Source organism: Dromiciops gliroides, chromosome 5, assembly GCF_019393635.1.
Source record: "Dromiciops gliroides isolate mDroGli1 chromosome 5, mDroGli1.pri, whole genome shotgun sequence".
NCBI lineage: Eukaryota > Metazoa > Chordata > Mammalia > Microbiotheria > Microbiotheriidae > Dromiciops > Dromiciops gliroides.
Window position 1 is genome coordinate 222,985,460 of NC_057865.1, and position 20,150 is coordinate 223,005,609.

At 41.7% G+C, this 20,150-nt stretch overlaps 1 protein-coding gene across 1 annotated transcript in view; it reads right to left on the minus strand.

The window, feature by feature from the left end:
- Positions 1-471: 471 nt before the first annotated feature.
- TESPA1 (thymocyte expressed, positive selection associated 1) overlaps positions 472-20,150 on the minus strand; it is a 57,899-nt gene continuing 38,220 nt past the window's right edge. Inside the window, exons 5-12 of the mRNA XM_043968084.1 lie at positions 15,907-15,956; positions 15,274-15,327; positions 14,097-14,133; positions 13,418-13,516; positions 11,938-12,146; positions 10,094-11,061; positions 9,066-9,162; positions 472-1,425 (exon numbers count right to left, since the gene is read on the minus strand). Of these exons, the coding sequence (XP_043824019.1) occupies positions 1,316-1,425; positions 9,066-9,162; positions 10,094-11,061; positions 11,938-12,146; positions 13,418-13,516; positions 14,097-14,133; positions 15,274-15,327; positions 15,907-15,956 (1,624 nt within the window). The 3' untranslated portion in view covers positions 472-1,315. The remainder of the gene's footprint in view (positions 1,426-9,065; positions 9,163-10,093; positions 11,062-11,937; positions 12,147-13,417; positions 13,517-14,096; positions 14,134-15,273; positions 15,328-15,906; positions 15,957-20,150) is intronic.

Genomic DNA, 20,150 nt, shown 5'->3' on the forward strand with positions numbered 1-20,150 from the left:
TTGTAAAATGCTATGATTAGAGGCACTTCCTTTAGGAGAAGAGAGAAAATAAAAAAACAAAACAAAACACACAAACTAGATGAAACTTCCTCTGGCATAGTAGATCAGCTCCAGAGTTTTATTGTTTCTGTGTGACTTATAGATGAAAAATCCCTCTTCCCTCTTCATCCCTCACCTCATTCCCTTTTCAGTTTAAATCCCTCTTTATCATATTGCTGGTCTCTGTGGGTTTATCATATAATATTTTATATGTATATTTATATGTTGTTGTTGAGTTGATTCAGTCATGTCCAAGTCTTCATGACCCCATTTGGGTTGGGTTTTTTGGCAAAGATACTGGAGTTGTTTGCCAAGTCCTTCTTAAACTCATTTTACAGATGTGGAAACTGAGGCAAACAGGGTTAAGGGACTTGACCAGGTTCAAGTCTGGCATCTGAGGCCAGATTTGAACTCATGCAAATGAGTCTTCCTGATTATAAGAAACACACATGTATATATGTAAGTATGTGCATATGTATACTATGTATATACATACATGCATATATGTATACACACATGTTGTGTTTATGTGATCTTTGTTAGATGTATATCATCTCTGAATGGTTTTCCCTGGATGTCCCCAAGTTCTCTGATGTTATCCGTATGCCTAGGGAACCTTGTATGCCTGACCATGTTGTGAACAGCCCAAGGTCTGGGCACAGAAACCATGGAGGTATTAGGCAGTGGTAATAAATTTTTGTCATGATGTCAATAACAGTTTCATCCCTGAACAATACCTTCTTCCATGTTCTCCCAGGCATGACTGTGTCAGTCATCATGGGTATCTAGCATAAACAACCTCAGGCAAGAACAGTTCAAGATAAAGCTTGCAGGGCTAATCCTCTTCTTGGCTGGGATCATTTCTGTGTACAAAGTGTCTTCCCTAGTGATATGCCAGAAGGGGATACTGTTGGAACATCCACTTGAGTAGAGTCAAATGAAACTCGTGTCTGGAAGATGGCATCATGAATTGGTCCCCTTCCTCCTTGGCATAATTTCTTTGCAGATTTTTTTTTAGGAGATTAGGTGATGGTTGAAGCCATAAGACTCTTTCAGACTTTCTACTCCCATTCCCCTATTAATTCCCTCAGTCCCTAAATTTAGGGTTTGAGTATGCTGTTCCCTAGATGCAATTTTCACCAGCCCTTCCACATTTCCCTTTGTCTTAGGCAAGAACTAGGATCCGGGGAGTGAACCTCTGTACAGATGCCTTCTGCCCACCCTAGCTCCTTGCTATGTTCATATTAGGTGGCCTGAGGTCTCTTGGAGCTAGAAACTAGATCCCCTGGAGAACCTTCTCAGTTGAGAGATGGGAGGGTGGAGGAGGTTGTTCTTCCACGAAGCCACTGCTGTCAGAATGAGTGCTGCTGGTGTGAAGGAGAAAGCCTGTAGTGGAGACAAATGAGAGACCATAAGCAATTAAGATTAATTTTGAGGAGAGGCAGGGAGAGGGAGAAGTTAGACCCCCCCCCCATAAGAATTTTCTTCTGACTGTAGGGTCACAGAAGTACAGAAAGCCAGAATATTAGGAGCCTAAAAGGCAAATCTCATTTTACAGATGAGGGTTTTGAGCCTTTATTTATGATATGATTTGATATGATATGATATGATATGATATGATATGATATGATATGATATGATATGATATGATATGATATGATATGATATGATATGATATGATAATGTTCATTATTTTTGTTTTGTTTTTTGCAGGGCAATAGGGTTAAGTGACTTGCCCAGGGTCACACAGGTAGCAAGTGTCAAGTGTTTGAGGCCAGATTTGAACTCAGGTCCTCCTGAATCCAGGGCCAGTGCTTGACCCTGGGCAAGTCACTTAACCCCAGTTGCCCCCCCCCTCCACAAGAACTATGAATATGAGGAAGTTCTCCCTATCTAAATTCTAAATCTGTATCCTTCCATCCCTCCTAGTTCTGCCTGTCAGGGCAAAGCAGAAAAAAATCTAACCCTGCTTTCCTATGACAGCCCTTGGAACACATGATGACAGTTATCATGCGCCCTACCCTGCCTACCCCAAGTCTTTTCTTCTCCAGGCTAAAGAAGCACAATCCCTTCAACCTGTCCTCATCTGGGATGAACTCGATGCCCTTCACTTTCCTGGCTGCTATCCTCTGGATACTCCCCAGCTCCACAATACCTTTTCTAAAACGTGGCACCCAGAATGGTGCGGGTCCCAATAAGTATAAATAATGAGCACTGTGAAGTGGTTTCATGGATTCAAATTTTCACCATTAGAAGGCATAATGATATAAAATGTTGGAAGTGGTTCTACTCCAAAGATGTATTCTAGATGAGTTCTACCTACCTGGGGCAGAGTATAGAGGTATGCGTTACTTGGCTTGATGCAATCTAAGATCTGAGCCTGAGTCTTCTCATTTGTAAAATGGGGTTAATAACCCTCTTTTCCCAAGATTGTTATGTGTTAAATGGAGTGACAACAGTAATACTAATAGCCAATATATATATATATATGTATATATATATAGGAGCTTTAAAGTTTATATGTACTATCTAGCTCATTTGAGCGACATGTGAATGTGATTTTTCTTCTGTATGTAAACTATAAAACATTGTTATTGTTCCTGTTCCATGAGGAAGGATGGATACAGCCTAGGAACCTCACCCCAGCTCAATTTCAGGTATTGGATGAGAAACATCACTTTTGCATATAATGGACGAAACACATGACCTGAAGAGAAGGGAACCTGTAGTGATACAACAGAGGAAGATGGACCATGGTCCAGACCACATACTTGATAGATATTGGATGATAGGCAAGTATAGACTGACAAACAAGGAGTCCCCAGGGTATGCTAGACAGGCCAAGTTGGATGGAACCTTGGAGATAATCCATTCCTCTGAACTTTACAGATAAAACCACAGAGTTCTACATAAAGGAAGTGAGTCAATCAATCTCTTTTACCCTACTACTCTCCCCCTGTGGCTCTCCCAGGGCAAAAGTTTCATCCTGGGATGGCTTTCCTGTTCTGTCCAAGACATGCTCATTTTCAATCTGTTTAGAAATGCATTTCTGTCTTAACCCAGCTAAATTATGTCTAAAAGCATCTGGTAACAGGAACCATGATATATCTCAGAGCTACATGAAATCTTTTTATATTGGTCACTTTTGGGGGATGGCTACCATGCTCTGCTCCCCCTCACCTAGCATAAAACATCAAAAGTTGAATGTAGGGGTTGGATGAGTATCAGACATGGTTCCTCCAAGTATCTAAAAGCTGTCATAACAAAGAGGGATTAGACTTGTTTTGCTTGGCCCTGGTGAGAGTGATCGGTAGAATCTGTAGAGAGGCAAATATCCACTTGACACAAAAACTCCCCAAGAATTATACTTGTCCAAAACAGAATGGATTCATCAGATAATGCATTTCCCATTACTGGGAGTCTTTTTGTGAAGGCTGGATGACCATTTATTGGGGATGTTGACAGAGGGATTAATATCCAAATGTGGCTTGGATTAAATGAGCTCTGGGGTCTCTTCCCTGTTTTAGTTTTTCAGATTCTGTGGGCTGTGAGACCTTCACTATGATGCAGAGTCTGGCTCTGTGCTGGTTCTCTTGAAGGCAGGGGGAGTCCAAAGAATGGAAATTGCCTCAGGTAAAGCAGGTGGGAAGTGTGAGGAAGTTCCAGAATAGTCAACCAACAAGGATTTATTAATCATTTCTTATGTGCCAGACATTGTACTAATGAGGTGATTGGAAGGGGCCCTTCTTGAAGAAGGGCATGGGGTAGAGAAAGGACCTCTACTTTCAGGAAGAGCCGGTGTCAGAGGAAATGGGTCATCTGAATTGGGATGGATAAGATGACCATGACCCTGGAAGTGGTTGTCAGAATCTCTCCTCTTTCCCCCACCTACACATGCCATGTAGCTAGAAGTATGTGCACAGCTGTGCAGTGACATCATGAACCCAGGGGAGATAATTGCAGGCTGGGGGAGGCAGAGGTGGGATTGTTTTTCATTGATTAGAGACCCCATTTTATTCATCTCTGCTTTTGATGGCACAGAATGAATAATACATTTGCATATTTATAACAAGGCCTTTATCTATGGCAGTACAGAGCCGTCTTTAGAACTGTTTGCTGTCCTATAGCCCCTTTAGCCTGGGAAGGTTGAGGGGATCGGGGAAGAGAATTTACTGCTTCTGGGAAAAGAGTGGTTGGTACAACCAAAGCCTGGAGTTAGGAGAGGCTGGTTTAAGAGTTTAGAACAATCATCTTATCTCTGCCTTTCTCTCAGAGCAGGACTATGCCAGAGGAGTCACAGGGTCATAGGTAGAATGCTCAAGCTAAAAGATTCCTTAAAGATCATGCTGCCCAACTCTCCCACTTTATTTATTTATTTATTTATTTACTTTTTGTGAGTCAATGATGGTTAAGTGACTTACCCAGGGTCACACAGCTAGTAAGTGTCAAGTGTCTGAAGCCGGATTTGAACTCAGGTTCTCCTGAATTCAGGGCCAGTGCTCTATCCACTGCACCACCTACCTGCCCCCAACTCTCCCACTTTATGGAGAAGGAAGCTGAAGCTCAGAGATGGGAAGCTACCTGCAAAGTGCACACAGGCACTTAATATTAGAGTTAGTGCTAGAAATGGGGTCTTCTCACTTCAGCAGAGTTGTTTTTCTATTTCTCAGGGGGGGGGACTTTTACTAACATAAAATAATGTCATTGATAATATTACTAATGATAATATTATCAATAATGTTATTAATACTCTTATTAACATAGGATCACAGATTTGGAGCAAGAAGGGACTTCAGAGGTCATTGGGTCCAACGGATTCATTCTACAGATGAGGAAACTGAGACACAGAAAAGACAGGTTCACATAGTTAGCTCAGAATCACACATCCAGCAAGTGTTTGAGGTGGGATCTGAACCTATGCCCTCCTGACTCCAAGTTTAGTGCCCTATCCATTGGGCCACGTTACCTCCCATTCTTCCAGGATCTCCAATTGGGATCACATTCCATCTTACACCTTTGTTGCTCCTTTTCAGAACTTAGCTATTTCATATCAAGACTGTTTAACCACAATCCCACATGTTCTCACTAAAACCTAACTTCCTGTGTGGTTATCCAAAGTCATGACTCTTCTGTCTTTCTTTGGGTGTGATCTTTTCAATTGTTTTTCCTCACCTTCTATATTCTAGGTAATGGTAGAAGAATAAGGCATTTCCTGTGGAAGTGACTGGACAAGGGATTGGGAAAGACTCTTTGTCAGACCAGCTCATTGCTCCTGCATCTGGGAGCTCTTGAAAAAGCGATTTTATCATTTACTGTTCCAAGTCTGCCACCTGGTGGGGAAATCGCAATTGAACACCTTGTGATATCAGCATCAGAGATTCATAGATTATAGGAGTTAGAAGAAACCTCAGAAGTCCTCATTTTACAGATAAGGAAACTGAGGTCCATAAAAAGGAATTTAATTGTCCAGTGGGACAATGGAAATTAGAATCCTGACCTCTTGACCCCACACATGCATCCTCTTTCCACTACCCCATGAAGTGGGTAAAGGGATGTGAAAGAAGATTCCCAGTAATGTCAGATATTCCAAATAATACCCACACTATTTCTATTTCTTTTTAGAATTCTTTATAAAAATAACAAATGAAACCAGACTTGTGCCTTCATCTGTGTCGGGGAATTCTCAGCAAGAAAACTCCCTCCACTGAGATCTTTTCTATAACTTACAAACAGTCTTAGAGAGTTGCCTGGGACACTAGGAGTATAATCAATGTTTATCAGAGGCAAGAACTGACACCCAAAATGGCCATTTCTCTATTATTCCAGGATGTCTCTCTGCCTCTCATGATGATGATGATGTCTTTGTGGGTGAAATCTTGAGACATTCCAATTTGTCAATGCTCTTTTCAAAACAGAGGCACCAGAATGGACATGAAACTCCAGGAGTTCTCTGTCTAGGCTAGAATGTACCTCCCTCAGTCTGGCCTTTGTTAATTCAGTTTAAGGTGACCTTAACTTTTGGAGCTGGTGTGCCAAACTGGTGATTCGTATCTATTTAGCAGTCTACAAGGACCCCTCAGTGTTCTTTCTCCCTCTTGAATGATTTTTTAAAATCCTCCCAATAAACACAAATGAAAAAGAACAAGTTTGAAGTCATTCAAACTCATTTGTCCATCTGCTGATTTCATCTTGGGTGTTCAGGCTGTAGATCTCTCCTTGGTCCTTAACTTTGATCAGACTCCCTAGACTTGTTTTCTTCTATTTCTATTCTATGCCTCTTATCTGAATCCCTTGGCTCCTTTCAGTCTGGTCACTCCAATCCCTTGCATTTACCCATGACCCATTGACTCTTAGTGCTTATTTCTAATCACCATTAGCAGCTAGTTCTTTGTTTATTTACCTACAAGCTTCCCCAAACAACCTATAAGAAATTCCAGAGAGGTCGCTGGGGGTAGTGCGTGGAAGGCTGGGCTTGGCCATCAGGATCTAGATTCAAGCCCTGTCTCTGATATACACTGGCCATGTGTGACATGTCATTGATTCACTCAGTGCCCCCAGGCAACTTTTGATGATATACAATTACAGAGAAGATGTCCATGGAGGGACCTCCATTCTAGGACTAGCCTACATTAATTAGATCCTATCCAGGCCTATCCAGATCTCTCTCTCTATAACTGTAGATAAATAGATATATTATAGAGAGCTAGATCTAGATGGAACTATCTAGTTATGTATCTATTTACCTACCCATCTATATAGGTATTTCTGGATGGCTCTGAGATTCATATTAATATAGTTAGCCAAAAATAACAAATTGACTTCATCTTCCTCCCTTCCTCTCTCCCTCTCTCCCTTCCTTCTTTCCTTCTTCCCTTCCTTCCTCCATTTTTACCTTCCTTCTGTCCTTCCTTCCTCCTTCCCTCCCTCCTTCCTTCCTTCCCTCTTTCTTTCTTTCTTTCTTTCTTTCTTTCTTTCTTTCTTTCTTTCTTTCTTTCTTTCTTTCCTTCCTTTTCCAAAGTGACATAGAAATAAGGTGAGGATAATTTGCTGTGTCGGAGTATCTGCTACCACTGAGGTTATCTCAATTTCACACCTATAGCATATGAGTTTGCACAAAGTAAGCAACAGGGTAGAAAGTCTTCCATAGAAGGTATCAGTTTGGATTTCTCTGGTTCGAACATTTACCTTCTATGTAAATGAACAACTGGTTGTTAATGATGACTAGAGAGAATTGATGAGTAATAGGTAAAGGCAAGGAATTGGAGAGGCTAGACAGAAGGGATTCAGAGTCCTAGATAAATGGAAAGAACTCAGGGATTAAGGAAAGTGAGTGAAAGAAGAGAGAACAGAGAGTCAAAGCCCAAGACTAGGAGAGATCTATCACTTAAAGAGTCAAGATGAACTTTTCATATGGAAAAATCTAAATCCTAAATTTGAGTTTAAAAAAACCACCCAGGAGCAGCTAGGTGGTGCAGTGAGTGGCTAAAGCATCAGCCCTGGATTCAGGAGGACCTGAGTTCAAATTTGGCCTCAGACACTTGACACTTACTAGCTGTGTGACCCTGGGCAAGTCATTTAACCCCAACTGCCTCACTAAAAAAAAAAAAATTAAAAAAAAATCCCCACCCAGTAAATACAGCATGAAGAAGGCCAGACTGGCTTAGTGATAATTAGAGCAAAAAATCCCTAAAAGTCTAAGGTTATCTAAATGGATTTCCCATTCAACATGGGTCACCAGTATGACCCAGCACCCCAAAAAGCAAATGCACCTTAAAATGCACTGAGTATGGTGTCCAGAATTGAGAGGGCCAATTTTTTGCCTTGTCAGAATGTATCTGGCCCAGTTCAGGACCCTTTGTCTTAGAAGGAATAGTGGCAAATTTGAGTACAATTAGAGGTTGGTGAAAGGCCTCAAAACCATGGCATAGGAAGACTGGTTAAAGGAACTGGGAGATGTTTAGCTTGAAGAAAAGACTTGGTGGAGATCTGATCATAGGATCACAGATTTAGAGTTGGCAGGGAGAGTAAAGGTCTAGTCCATTCCTCTTACTTCTCAGGTGAAGAAACAGGCACAGAAAGGTTAATATCTTTTTGTTCAAATGCTTGGAAGGTTTTCATATGGAAGATAGAGTATACTTTATCTATTTTCAGAGAACAAAATATGAACCAGTGAGTAGAAGTTGTGTGGAGGCAAAATTTGGCTTGATTTAAAGAAAGACTTTCTATATTGCAGTGATTTATAAATGAAGTGAGCCTTGGGAGACAAGAGGCTCCCCAGGTTGGTTATCTTCAAATGGATTCTGGTTGATGACTTGTGAGTATGCTCTAGGTGGCAATGTTACTTGGGTTGAATTGAAGTAATGTTCCCTGAGTTCCCTTCCAACTGGGAGATTCTATGATTATATAGCATGGCTTGGAGAGCACCTGTCTGCCTAAGTTGGGAAGGAATTGGGAAAGCAGACTGTTCTACTACTTCCTTAATGGCCAGAATGGGAACATTGGGGTATTGCAGCCTGGGCTATGAGTTGGAATTGGGGAGAACTGAATAGGGAATACAGACTTCCTAGGGAAATAAAGAGAGAAGGGACTAGGTTGTAGGTAGACAGAGACATCCACACCCAAGGCAGCTCAAATGAACACTGAGCTCCTAAACTAGACAAAGCTGGTCTTAGTTCCTACTTCCCATGTCTGCCACCTATAAGGAATATGTGCCCTAGTCAGTTCTCATTCCTAGGGTAAGGTAGCTTTCATCGTTCTAAAGATACCCAGCCTGAGGGGATTATTCAGAATGGGGGAGTTATGGGAGAGGAGGCCAGGGATGTCCTGAAGGCTTTAGCCTCAAGAAGGAGGTCTAAGCCTTGAGGGATGGAATCAGAAGATATCAAAGGCCTGATTCCAAGGTCTGGAAGTTTCCTTTGGTTCCTATCAAGAGAGCCTGCAAGCAGGTTTCAAGGAGATTATTCTCCATAGCTCTCCCAATCTAGGGACTCCCAGAATTCAGAATTCTTTGTTTGAGGAATACTTACTCCTGGGCTTCCATCCAGAGGTGGCAAGGGATAGTGAGGAGGGACACTCAGGTTCACTGGTCCAATTCCTCTCTTCTTCATCACTGTTGCTATGTACCTGTTGCCAGGAAACATGTAAAGTCCAATTAGGAACCATAGAGGATAAGGTTAGCCCTGGGGTAAAGAGCAATAAGGAGGCGAAAAGCCCATCCCATCCAGAAAGGCACCTCCCATGGGACAGGAAACTATGATAATGGGATGCAGGTTCATGACTTCTATTTTGTTGTTGTTGTTATTGTTGAAATATGAAGTACATATAAAGCCATATGCATATAGCATGGCTGACTTTAAAGTCAAGCTATTGGGCACAGCTAGGTGGCACAGTGGATAAAGCACTGACCCTGGATTTAGAAGGACCTGAGTTCAAATCTGGCCTCAGATACTTGACACTTACTAGCTATGTGACCTTGGGCAAGTCACTTAACCCTCACTGCCCTGCAAAAAAAATAAAATAAAATAAAGTCAACCGATTAGGGGCAACTAGGTGGTGCAGTGGATAAAGGACCAGCCCTGGATTCAGGAGGACCTGAGTTCAAATCGAGCCTCAGACACTTGAAACTTACTAGCTGTGTGACCCTGGGCAAGTCATTTAAGCCTCATTGCTTTGCCCCCCCCCCAAAAAATTGCTTACTAAAATCAACAGATTAGGCACTTTTTCCCTTTTTGCAGAATTCTGGTACTTATTGGGGGTTCTCTATAGAGACAGAAATTAGGTTAGAAATTCCACAGTCTGCCCAATGTCCCAGGAAGCTTCTTATAGGACAAAACATAAATTTCTTCCAATTGTATCCACCCCAAGGGGCACAGGACACAGCTTTAGGTAGGTTGCTTGTGTGGGTCAGGGTTCTCATCTCACAGAGGAGACAACCTGGCTTTCTTTCACCTTTTATACAGTTAGGATATATTTCTGCCATCTTGCTCACCAACATGACCCCCTCAACATTAGAGCAAGGTCCCATGTCCCTTTCTTTCCAGAATTCTCTACTCACCTCCTCCAAATCCAAGGAGTCCTGTTGCTGTTCAGTGAACCTCTGGGGTATGGTGTGGGGCACAGCTGATCCCACTGAGCCCTTCCCCATCTCTTCCTCAGTGGTAGCCTGTTCTAAGGGGCTGACTCTCCTCCCTTTGATGCCTTGGTAGTTCCTCTGGAACAGCCGCCTTCTTGCTTGTCCTCTTGTCCCACCAGGATACCTCTGGGTCCTACAAAGCTCCAGGGCCTCCTGCTCCTTGCTTAAATGTGTCTCCTTTTTGGCTTGCATGTCCCACAGTTCTCTCTCCCTATCCCAAGTCCTCTGTTCCTTTGCCTCTGTTCTCCATTCCAGATCCCCTCTGCTCTGTGGCTTTGCTGTCTCAGTGTCCATATAGTGAAAAGGGTGTGGAGTGGATGCCTTCCAAATATGTGAAGTGAATACTGCAGGAGGCTGGTTGGCGATGTGGGTACTACCCCATTTAGTGTCTCTCTCTTCTTCCAGATCCCTGTGGGGATCCATGGATTCTGCCTTCCTTACATCTCTGCAGTGAGAAGGCTTAGTGATAAGTCCCTTGGTTTGAAGAGGTGATGGAATCCCCCACTGAGCCTCTACTCTGGAGTAGAGGTCTGGGGCAGCCTTTCTATCTGACCCCACCGGGTGAGTAAACTTATCTTCTCTCACCTTGTCCATCACTTCCCATACCACTTGATCCAGACTATTTCTTTTGGTTGAAGCATAGGGTGGAGATGGTCCATCCCGAGGGGCTGTGTACAGACACATCTTGGATACCGCTCTCCGAAGACGTTCAACAGGGGATTGGGCCTCAGGTTCTGGGGGAAGGACCCGGATGAGGGGTGCATCAGCAACACTGGGCCAGAACAATTGGGATGGCATGAACTTCTGGACAGGGGTCTTGGACACATAGGAGTAGAGGCAGAAAAAGGCATCGGCAGTGGTGGCCAGCGTTTGCACCTGCTTAAACCGACCTGTGGGCACAGTGAGAGAAGGAGGTGAACCTGGTGATGAATGAATCATCAGCAACTTCTGGGATCTCCTTGGAAACTCTGGAGAACCCTGGGAACTTTCAGAACTTCTGAAATTCCCTTGGAAACTTTCCAGGAATGATCAGAAACAAGAGAAGGGTCTCCTGACCAACTCCATTGGCTAGATTTGGGATTCAGAGAATCTCAAATTTTTCAGGGTCCCCAAAGGCCATTTGATCCAAGCTTGTATTTGAACAAGAACAATCTCTACAAAGGCCCCAACAAGAAGTCATTTAACTCCCTACTTTAAGATCACTATTAATGGAGAACTCACCCCTTCCTGAGGGAGCCCACTACACTTTTGGACAGATTTGATTGGTAGAGAAATTTTCATTTTTGAGTTGATATTTACTTCTCTGTAACTTCTATTAACAGCTCCAAGTCCTACCCTTTGAGGCTAACCCCAGTGCTCTAATCTGTTGTGCCATTCAGCTGCCTCCAGTGATTGTAACCATCTCCAACTTATAACCACTGGTCTATCTTCCCTGATCCTGATTCAGAGGAAATGAACCTGAATTATATTCAGAAAGATCACCATGGCATAGTGGGAAAAATGCCTGGGATTTAGAGTAAGGAGAGCTAGGTTCAAATCCCTGCTACTTCCTACCTGTATGACCTTAGCAAAGTCATATCACTTACCCCTCCACTTTCCTTATCTATAAAATAAAAATTTGAACTAAATCCTAGATTGTGATGAGACCTTCAGAAATCTAGCTAAGAGACCCTGGAATGTTTGTCCAAGAAGAGACTGCCCAAGGCTTAGAGCATTCAGCTCTGGTAAGGGGGGAGAGGGGTAGACTGACCTTAAAGGACACTTACTGGCCAGCATCAAGCAGGGGTCTTCCATCTCTATCCTCTGCACCTGAGCCTTCAGAAAAACCTGGAAGTCAATACCCTTGGCCTGGGAGGGGGTGGTGAAGAAGCGGGCAGGAATCCGAGCTGTAGCTCTATGATCGTCTTGAGCAAAGCCCAGGCTGAAAAGGACATCCTCTGCATTTTCCCCAACTTTGTCCAGAATCTCAGAGATGCTGTGGAGAGAGAAAGATGGGGCCAGTGAGGGCAGCTAATGAGTTCGATGACAGAGTCTGGAGAGAGAGAGAGAGAGAGAGAGAGAGAGAGAGAGAGAGAGAGAGAGAGAGAGAGAGAGAGAGAGAGAGAGAGAGAGAGAGAGAGATTCTTGGGCTCAAAATCAGATGTCACTGACTACCACCCTGATCCCCTTTGCTTCTTAGCTCCTACACTTCCTAGCGTTATGACAGTGGGCAAATCATCTCACCTCTCAGAGCTTCAGTTTCCTTACTAGCGAAACTAGGAAAATAGCAGTTATACTACCTAATTCACAAGGTTGTTCTGAAAAAAGTACTTTCTAAATCTTGAATGACTTAGAAATCTAAGCCCATGTGCTTTCTCTGACTACCCCACCACTAAATTGCTTGTGGGTAAGAATTAGGGCTTCAGTTACCCAACAATTCTATCTACAAAGTAATCCCTGATTATTCTCAGGATGTAAGTTTGCACCTGAGCCTTTTAGGCATCATTACCCCCATTTTTCAGATAAGGAAACTGAGGCTCAGCAATGTTTGGTGATTGACTCAGGGTCACACAAAGGATAAGGTGTGAATGCTCCTTAAATATCAAATGTGCTTACTATCCATCTCCAAAGAAAGAACCAATATTGATGGAATAGACTGAAGCATGCTACTTTTCACTTTCTTTCATTTTCCCCCCTTTCAATCAAGTTTGCTTGTACAAAATGACAAATATGGTGATGTTTTACATAATCATACATGTATAACCCATATTTGATTGTTTGCCACCTCATGGAAGGGGTAGGGGAGGGAGGGAAAGAGGGATAAAAATTGGAACCCCAAACTATAAATAAAAAAGTTTATTATTAAAAAAAAATCAAATGTACTTCTATAAATTTTTTTGACTTCCTTGGTTTTTTACTGGTACCATTAAGTCTATTTATTAACCAGTCAACTCTCAGTTATCCAAGAAAGAAGTCCTGCAATGTTGAAATTTTAGAGTTGCTTTCTCAAAATTAATAAGACTAACACTCAAAGGATGCCTATTTTTCAAATTAGACTCAAATAGTTGGGCAGTATCTTCTGTAGACATATGGTACAGGGCAGGCAATGAGTTCTGATCATTCATTCAACGTTAATTCCTATTTGTCAGTTGTTGGATGATTATTTGAGCTTCAGGAAAAAGGCTCTAAAAGGAGACTGAAAAAAAGGAGAAGGGAGACTCAAAGTGGATTTTGTTCCCATTCCCCTGTCTGCCATGCATCTCCTACCTTGAACTGGTCTTATTGGTCCCACTGGTCATGTTGCTAGATGCCATACTACAGCCAAGGTTGAGTAGGTGCCCTGGCCTGGTTGTCTCCAGCAAACTCCTGTAAGGATTAGAGGGGCTATTGTCAACCTCTCTCCCAAGAGGTACCATCTATAATGACTGCTCCCCAGGATGATGGTGGTGGGCATGTCAATCTAATTGCCACCCTGATTCCCTTCTGGGTATTCTCATCTCCCACTGGGCACTCCAACTCCATATCTGACCACCACTTCAGTTCCCTATTGATATCCTTTTTTTCTTTCCATCAGATTACCTCAGTGTCCATATGGCTCACTTTGATCCTTCACTAAGTATTCTCATTCCCTCTTAAGCAAACTCATTCCTCCTGCTAGATACCCTCATTCCCAGATTACTCACCCCACTAGTGTGAGTTGCTAGTGACCAGATGGGCCACACAGCCTCACTTGTTATTTATGAGTTCCATGGAGGGAGATGAGGAATGTATTGGGAGGACAGTATTTTGGGGGTAGCATGGTGGAAGCCTATGTCAACAGGCCAGGGTAAGATGAGGAATGTGTATTTGGGGTGTTATCTAAGAGATGAAGAAGGATCCTGAGCCCACTTGATCTGATTTCCCAGACAGGGCACCCAGTTTCCCTGGAATGGCCTTCATCACTCACCTGGAAAGGAGTTTGCCATTGGATGCTAACAGAATTGCTGAGGGATGGAGCAAAAGAAAGGAAAGGAAAACAGAAACAGTGAAAAGAGTAGTCAGAGTTTTCCATCTTGTCCCAGTCTGACTGGCCAGCCCTTCCTCCTCTCTTCCCTTCTACCTCTACCTGGACCACCTTTCATGCTCCTGTTACTTGCCCCTGGGAGTCCCTACTCTATTCCTACATCAGTGTCCTTGCAATACAAGGACACTCTCAAGGTCTCTCTGAACAATTCTGGAATTGATTGTGTGAGATGGAAGACACTAGCACAGGATCACCTAGTATAACGTGTCTATATCAAAGAAGGTATGGTGCTCAGTGAGCAAAGTAGAATTGCAATAGTTCAAAATGAATGTGAGATGCACAGATTTAGAGACATTTCCGCTCCAAGTGTTCGTGTATTACATCTGTCCAAGAAAGCATCTGGTAAGTCACTTTGCCTCTCTAGGCCTCAATTTTCTCATCTTTAAAACTGAGGTGTCAGATGACTGGACCCTCAAATCCCTTCCAGGTCTGGCAGTCTATGGTTCTGTGCTTGTAAGAGTGGGTCCCCAGAAGCTCAAGGTAATTTGTATTAATATGCATTCCTTCCAGAACCATATATCTATATCTATATCTATATCTATATCTATATCTATGTGTGTATGTATATATGTGTGTGTCTGTGTATATATGTATACACATATATAACATGTATACATACATATACATACATATATATATATATTTAAGACTTAGATATAGGTATCCAAAGGGATACATTTCTTTTCTTTTTTTTTGGTGGGGCAATAAGGGTTAAGTGACTTGCTCAGGGTCACACAGCTAGTCAAGTGTCTGAGGCCAAATTTGAACTCAAGTCCTCCTGAATCCAGGGCCAGTGCTTTATCCACTGCACCACCTAGCTGCCCCTGGGATACATTTCTAATAGCAAAATTTCAGAAAGGTATGTGTGTGTGCACACACATATGCATACACTTCTGAACTGAAGACTTTTCTGCATCCTTCAAATTTCACAATGTTGGTGGCAGCCTCCACTTATCTAAAGCAGAGATATGCCCCAACACCTCTCTGGAGTTCACATTCTAAGCCTCTGCTCTTTATAATTCCCTCAGATCCTACTACCCTTGGGTCCTTTAGCTCTTACCTTCTGCTCCCAAGGTCAGGTCATCATCAAAGCTGGCTTCATGGCTGGGACACCCTTAGACATAACCAAGAAACCAAGAGGATCTCAGTCAAAGAGGAAAGCAGAAGGTGGTATATATGTATACAACTACACATATATACATACAAACTCATAAGTATGCACACCTGTACATACACATGAAAGACAAATCTATACAAACTCATGTTTCAATATATACAACTGCATACACAGTCACATGTAACATTAATTCCTCTTCCCTTATACCTCCCCTCCCCATACCAACAGTCACACAATCACATATACTATGAACTCCCTGAGAGCAGGGATTATCTTTAACCTTTCTTTGTATCCCCAATGTGCCTAGCACATAGTGGGTGCTTAATAAATATTTATTGACTGGCTAGTAATGTGCAGAGGAATGCATGATGCTGTCATTGAGAAAATGAGCTATCTGTACATGGAAAAGACCCAGCTGACTCGTGCTGTGAGCTATCAAAATTCCCTTACCTGAATTTACCTGAGTTACCTGAGGGATCAACGGTATATATTTTCAAGAAAAGGTATAGTTAAAAAAATAAACACAATCCATAGTTCAGGAAAGAGAGCAAGGGAGGGAACAGATTCATCACTCACCACTGTGGATGGACAGGCCAAGCTCTTCAGGAAACCCTTCTTCGGAGGATCTGAAATACAGAAAGCTGTGGTTTATGCTGCCTTACGTAAAGATAATAGAATTTTCCTGGAAACTAGATGACTGGCCATGTTTCTCTCAGGTTAATTAGCATCTCTATGTAGATGATCCCCAGCTCTTTGTATTTAGCTCTAGGTCTCTCTTCTGAGCATCCCTATCACTAACTGTCTTTTGGACATCTCTAACTGAATGTCCCATAGGCATCTCAAATGTAAGATGTCCAAAATAGAATTCATCTTTCCCAGAAAATTCTCTATTCTCCCCAACTTCTCTGTTACTGTCCACAATCCCAACATTTTCTCAATTACCCAGGCTCACGACCTCAGAATCATCTCCAAGTTCCCCCTCACCCAACACATCTACTCTGTTGCCATATCTTGTCATTTCAACTTTCACAACACCTTTTCTTCACTTACATAGCCACTTTCTTCACTTTTATAGCCACCACTCTAGTTCAGACCTTTCTCACCTCTTGCTTGGGCTATCCTAATAGTTTTTTCCATTCCTTCCAATCCACCCTCCATTCATCTGCCAAAATGATTTTCCTAAAGTGTCAGTTTGATCACATCACACCCTACCCCTACTCAAAAAAAAAAAAAAAGAAATTCAATGATCCCTATTATGTCCTGGGTCCTTCCTGCCTTTTCAAATTATTTTTTTAATTTTACTCCCATAAACTCTATGATCTAACTTCACTGGCCTTCTTGCTGTCCCTAGTATATGACACTCCATTTCCCACCTCTATGCCTTTATATTGGCTATCTCCTATGCCTATCATGCTTTCCTTCCACCTCTTACTTTCTTTGGCTTTTCCCATGAATCAGTTCACATCCCATCTTCTACAAGAGGCCTCTCTTAGTTCCCCTTTGAGGGGGACTTCCTGCTCTGTTTATATAGACTCTGTTTATATCTGGTATGTTCTTCCCTATTGAATTATGAGCTTTTTGAGGACATAGCCTGTTTTGGCCTTTCTCACACTTAGCATACTGCTTAGCACACAATAAGTACTTAATAAATGTTTTTTGACTGATTGATGTCAGGCTTCCCATGTTGTACTGGGTTGACTTTTGCCTAGACTTCTACATCTATCTATATCTGTATCTGTATCTGTATCTGTATCTGTATCTATATCCATATCTATATATCGATATCGATATTGATATTGATATCTATAACTATATATTTGTGAAGAGAGAGAGAGCATCTTGTCCATTCCTTTCACTTTACAGATGAGGAAACTGAAATTCATAGTTTTAGTGATTTGCTTAAAGTCACATGGGTACTAAGGAATGAGAGTGGAATCTTAACTGATCCCTGGAAAAATTCAGGAAGTAAGATTAAAGGTATTGGGAAGCAGTTATAGAAAAAGAAATAGTGAACTCAGTGATGCAGGGTGGCTTCATGGTCACACAGAACCAACATCATTTCCTTTTGTGACAGTTTTACTAGACTGAAAGATTAAGAGCAAGTTAGAGATAGAGATTAACTAGATTTCCACAAAGCATTTGACAGTATCTCATGCTTCCTTGAGGACGAGATGGTGAGCTTTGGGCTAGATGGTCTTATAATTAGATGGTTTCCAAACTACTTGAATGATTGGCTCCATGTGGAAAAAATTGTCTGTCAGATTTATGGATAAGGGGAACATTTCTGACCAAATAAGAAATAGAGAGGATCACAGGAAGAAAAATGGATCATTTTGATTATTTTAAAGCTTTTACGCATATTGCCAAAATTAGAAAGCAGGAAACTGGGGGAAAAAACATTTACAGTAAGTTTCTCTGATAAAGGTCTCATTTCTCAAATATATAGGGAATTGAGCCAAATTCATAAAAATGAGACATTCTTCACCTGACAAATGATCAAAAGAATTGCCAATGATGACTATTGGAACAGGCAGCTATCAATCATATCAAATTACAGAGTTGGTATGAGAAAAGATAGGATAGAATTTTGAGCTGAATCTAATGAAATTAAATGTAATAGGATAAATAAAAATAATTAACTATACAAACAGAAAATGGGAGAGGTATGATTAGATAACAATTCATCTGAAAGATAACAGGCTTTTAGCAGACTATAACCTCAAAATGAGTCAACACTAAGTGATATATAGTAGACCAAAAAGCCCCTAAAACTCCCAAACCCCCAAACTCAACCTAATCTAATCTTTGACTACATTAAGAGTAGCACATGGGGCAGCTAGGTGGTGCAGTGGATAAAGCACAGACCCTGGATTCAGGAGGACCTGACTTCAAATCTGGCCTCAGACACTTAACACTCACTGTGTGACCATGGGCAAGTCATTTAACCCTCATTGCCCCCCCCAAAAAAAGAAAAAAATAAAGTAGCAGAGTCTTCAGACTGAGGGAGGTAATAGTCCCCCATACTCTGCCCTGGTCAGAACATATCTGGAATGAATTCTGTTCAGTTCTCATGCCACATTTTAAGAAATAGTTGGAGATATTCCACAGGAAATCAACAAACTCTTAATGTTTGTTGAAAGAACTAGGAATGTTTAACTTAGAGAAAGCACAATAGCTGTCTTCAAACATTTAAAAATCTCATTTGGGGGTAGCTAGGTGGTGCAGTGGATAAAGTACAGGCCCTGGATTCAAGAGGACCTGAGTTCAAATCCAGCCTCAGACATTTGACACTTACTTGCTGTGTGACCCTAGGCAAGTCACTTAACCCTCAATGCCCTGCAAAAATGAAAAGAGGAGAAGAGGAGAAGAGGAGAGGAGAGGAGAGGAGAGGAGAGGAGAGGAGAGGAGAGGAGAGGAGAGGAGAGGAGAGGAGAGGAGAGGAGAGGAGAGGAGAGGAGAGGAGAGGAGAGGAGAGGAGAGGAGAGGAGAGGAGAGGAGAGGAGAGAAGAGAAGAGAAGAGAAGAGAAGAGAAGAGAAGAGAAGAGAAGAGAAGAGAAGAGAAGAGAAGAGAAGAGAAGAGAAGAGAAGAGAAGAGAAGAGAAGAGAAGAGAAGAGAAGAGAAGAGAAGAGAAAAGAGAAGAAGGTCTGTTATTTGGAATCAGACTTGTTCTGCTCAGGGTCAGAGTATAAAACTAGGAGAAGTAGATGGGATGTACAAAGGAGCAGAGATAGAAGGAGGCTTCTAATGATTAGAACTCCCCAAAAGTGGAATAGTCTACTTGAGGACATGGTTTGGTCCCTCTCACTAGAAATCTTCAAGCAAAATCTGGCTAAGATTTCTTAAAACTGTAGAGAGAGAGAATTGTCAGTTAAGTTTCAGTTAGAATGAATGTCCTCAGAGGTCTTGTTTAATTCTGAGACTGTGATTCTATGAAGTAACACACTCATCATTAAAACCCAGGTCTTCTGACTTCAAATCCAGTGGGATTTTGATATTCTTATGCTCACATGAGAATTTATTATTTTGATTCGACAAGACAAAGGAGCATGGAGAGAGGATATTGCCACTAATGAAGAGAGTTGGCTCTCTAGTATCTGCATTGTTGATTACTCATGGCTAATATAAATCTAAAGATAGTAGGAGGGATAGTGTGCTTCCTATTCCCTCAAAGCAATCCTGGTATAAATCCCATGATCTCCTATTTCCAGCAATGCCCCTGCTGCATGTGCTCAAAGAGTGTTATAAGATTTCAAAATCTGCCCCAGGCAAATAATAAATTACACTGTATGAATACCATAGGATCTATTTTAAAGACAGTCCAGAAATATCTTTCGGATCATCTTTTTTTTGGAATTAACCATGCTACTGTTTCCCATTTTATTTGTTCTAACCTATATACTATTTTATTTTTATTTCTATGTCTGATATATAATTTACATTTTCATAGAGCTTTAAGACTTAAAAAGTACTTTACTCATTATAGTTACTTTGCCTTCTAATTCTAAATCATAAAATCCTCTCAATATGTAGCATAAGTATTATCAATCCCATTTTAATGGTCTGGAAAATGTGATTCACACAGATGAAATAACTTGCCCAGGGTCACATTTATGACAATTGTCAGAATTGGGATTTGACTTCAGGTTTCATATCTCACTGGCTCTCATAAACCACCAAGCAGAATGTTTGGATTAAGGTTACTTACAGACATGAGAGTATATGTTGTTGTTGTTGCTGTTGTTGTTGTTGTTGTTGTTCAGTTGTTTCAGTCATGTCTGACTCTTCATAACCCTATTTGGAATTTTCTTGGCAAAGATGC